The 3,188-nt window shown below is 50.5% G+C and overlaps 1 protein-coding gene across 1 annotated transcript in view; it reads right to left on the bottom strand.

Annotated features, from left to right (window-relative positions):
* Positions 1–309: 309 nt before the first annotated feature.
* Positions 310–3,188, bottom strand: part of Ctgf (connective tissue growth factor) — a gene marked incomplete in the record, with an annotated part of 3,385 nt that continues 506 nt past the window's right edge. Inside the window, 4 exon segments of the mRNA XM_013516697.1 lie at positions 310–1,765; positions 2,145–2,356; positions 2,478–2,729; positions 2,947–3,172. Of these exon segments, the coding sequence (XP_013372151.1) occupies positions 1,469–1,765; positions 2,145–2,356; positions 2,478–2,729; positions 2,947–3,172 (987 nt within the window).

Raw genomic sequence — 3,188 nt, forward strand, 5'->3', positions numbered from 1 at the left:
CTAATACCACAGCGTTAGTGAAAATTGAATTCATCCACAGATAATTGAATTTAAATGTTCTTAGAGCACTATGAAGGTAACAAAGAATGCTTGTGTCCTCAATAGGGTGTGTATGCCACCAAGTGTGTGACACTTGATTCCATGTGGAGTGTTATTTACATAAAATTCTATTGATTAACCAATTTATTAGTATATATTTTCAGAGGTATTTAGAATTATTGGTAAATTACTTTGTGATAAACAAAAACTTCCCACTGATGTTCAAGAAAACTCAGAAAGTTTTACAAGAATAAATGAATAGCCAAGCTCTTTATAGAAAAAATATATACTTTATTTCAACTAGAAAGGTGCAAACATGTAACTTTTGGTCATACTCTCCACAAATAAACTGTCTGAAAAACAGTCATAGTCAAAGTACAAACAGATGCTTCCAGGTGGAAAACTGACCAGTTGTATAGAACTAGTCGTTTTTGAATAAAGGGCATTTATTCCTGAAAAGTGAGGTTACCACGTTTTCTACATCCAGGGACTCCGGGACCTCACCTTCGGCAAAGCTATCGCTTTGGATGGACTGTCACTCTGATACAATTTCCATCGAATCCAATTCTCAGACAAGCTTTCTGTCCTACCTATGATGTTCACAACTTGAGGCTAACATTTGAAATATCCAAGCATTAAAAACAAAAACAAAAAGGCACAAACAAATTTAAATTAACTTAGATAACTGTACAAATATATATATATATCTCCACAATATTTACAATATTAATAAAAAAAAGTCTGGCTTGTTACAGGCAAATTAACTTGCCACAAGCTGTCCAGTCTAATAGACAGGATTCTGACTCCTGAATACTGTCATTGGAATCAGAATGTCACAGCTGAGTCTGCTGTCCTGATTTCAAGAACAACTTGACTCAGCCTCGGGATGGCTGGAGAACGCACACCCTTGCTACTGCTGGAGCTACAGGGAGGTCAGTGAACCTGTAACATTTTCTCTTTTTTTTGGTTTTTCTCCGGTTCCGGGAACCGAACTCACCACCTTGCGCTTGCCAGGCAGGCGCTTTTGCCGCTGAGCTAAATCCCCAGCCCCGAACCTGTAACATTTTCCTTCCCGAGTATACTCCAAGTAGCAGGCCTGTTACTGCTTTCAGATGACGTCAGATGGCTCTAGCCTCTCCGCAGGCGTCCACAGTGCTCCTACAGCCACACCTCTGTATACATTCTGGCACTATTCGCTAATGTAGTCCCACTGTCAAGTCTTAACTTTCTTCAAACCAGTGTCTGGGGTTGGTAGACTATTTGTAAGACAGGCACAATGTTTTGAATGGGGTGGGAAACTCTCCCCCAGCTAGAAAAAACTTAAATTAACATGTGCTACTGAAATCACTTTTACATAAAAATGAGATGTGAATTAGTTCAAGTTACAGACTAACGAGTTAATGGAGTTAATGTCGCTCACGCTCTGGCTCTAGGCCATGTCTCCATACATCTTCTTGTAGTACAGGGACTCAAAGATGTCATTGTCTCCAGGACAGTTGTAATGGCAGGCACAGCTCTTGATGAACATCATGCTTTTCTTCATGATCTCGCCGTCCGGACACTTGAACTCCACGGGCAGGGTGGTGGTTCCATGCGGGGTGCAGCACCTGCCATCCGTGCACACCCCGCAGAACTTAGCCCGGTAGGTCTTCACGCTGGTGCAGCCCGACAGCTCAAACTTGACAGGCTTGGAGATTTTAGGGGTACGGATGCACTTTTTGCCCTTCTAAGGAAGACAAGGGAGAGGAGAAAACCAATTAGTACGAGGGGGAGTAGCCTTCCTCAACAGTCTGTGTTCCAAGACTTATGCTGGCTGATTTCTGTTTATGTTCTGAGGACAGAAACTTTTGAGCTTCATTTGCCAGTTTTCCAAAAATAGCCACGGCCTCTCTTGGAACGTCCTGAATTAACTAGCTGTGGAGGATTCTGCATGTGGAGGTAAACGGGTGGATCCTATTACACCATCTCTTATTTGGGAAAACAACTCCATGGTTAGGTATTTTTGGAGATAACAGGTCTTTAATAACAAGGGTGGCACAAGAACTAACTTTGGTCCTTTTCATTAGCATTCCATGAAAATGAGTTCACGGGCGCACAGCACGAACCTTAATGTTTTCTTCCAGGTCGACTTCGCAGGGCCTGACCATGCACAGGCGGCTCTGCTTCTCCAGCCGGCAGTAGGCGTTGTCATTGGTAACCCGGGTGGAGAGGCCCATCCCGCAGGTCTTGGAACAGGCGCTCCACTCTGTGGTCTGGACCAGGCAGTTGGCTCGCATCATGGTTGGATCCGGGCCAAATGTGTCTTCCAGCCGATAGGCTGAGAGAGCAGAGAACACAAACCCAAGGTAAAACGCCCGGATAAGACAACTTCCGCCTGCCCCTGGCATGCAGCCCTGCGGGAGGGTGACAACGCGGACTTAGAGACAGGGGCCACTCACCGGCCAGCGCAGGGCCCACCGCGGTGCTGTCCTTGGGCTGGTCGCACACCCACTCCTCGCAGCACTTGCCGGGCAGCTTGACCCTTCTGGGGAAGGGGCAGTCGGGGCTGGGCAGGCGCACGTCCATGCTGCACAGGGGCACGCAGCCCACCGCCCCGTCCAGGCACGTGCAGTGATACTTGCAGCTGCTGTCGAAGGTGTCTCCACTGCGGTACACCTTCCCGCCGAACACGCAGGGGGCACCCCCTTGGGCTGCAGGGAGAAGGGGAGGTACAGCCAGAGGTCAGGCTCTGAGCGCCAGGGAAGAGCTCAGGGCTGCGACTCGCGGTCTAGGCTGCAGGGGGCGGGCTGCGGACGAGGACCCTGCGGGATAGGGGTCTCTCTCCAGCAGGCGGCTGGGAGGGAGAGGGACGCCCGAGGTGCCTCGACCCCAGGGGCGGCCGGGGGCAGGCGCCGCCGCGGCTCTTACCGGTGCACACGCCGATGTTGCGATTGGACGCGGAGCCGAAGTCGCAGGACAGGCCCTTGTGCGGGTCGCAGGGGTGGCGCTGCGTGCACAGCTCGCCCAGCTGCTTGGCGCAGACGCGGCAGCAGCCGCAGCCGTCCAGCACGAGGCTCACGCCGAGCGGGCAGCGCGGCGCGGGGTCGGACGCGCACTGGGCGCACTGCGCGCTGCAGTCCTGGCCGGAGCCGAGCTGCGGGGAGAGGCGA

This window comes from Chinchilla lanigera, unplaced genomic scaffold, assembly GCF_000276665.1.
Source record: "Chinchilla lanigera isolate Chin_1 unplaced genomic scaffold, ChiLan1.0 scaffold00035, whole genome shotgun sequence".
NCBI lineage: Eukaryota > Metazoa > Chordata > Mammalia > Rodentia > Chinchillidae > Chinchilla > Chinchilla lanigera.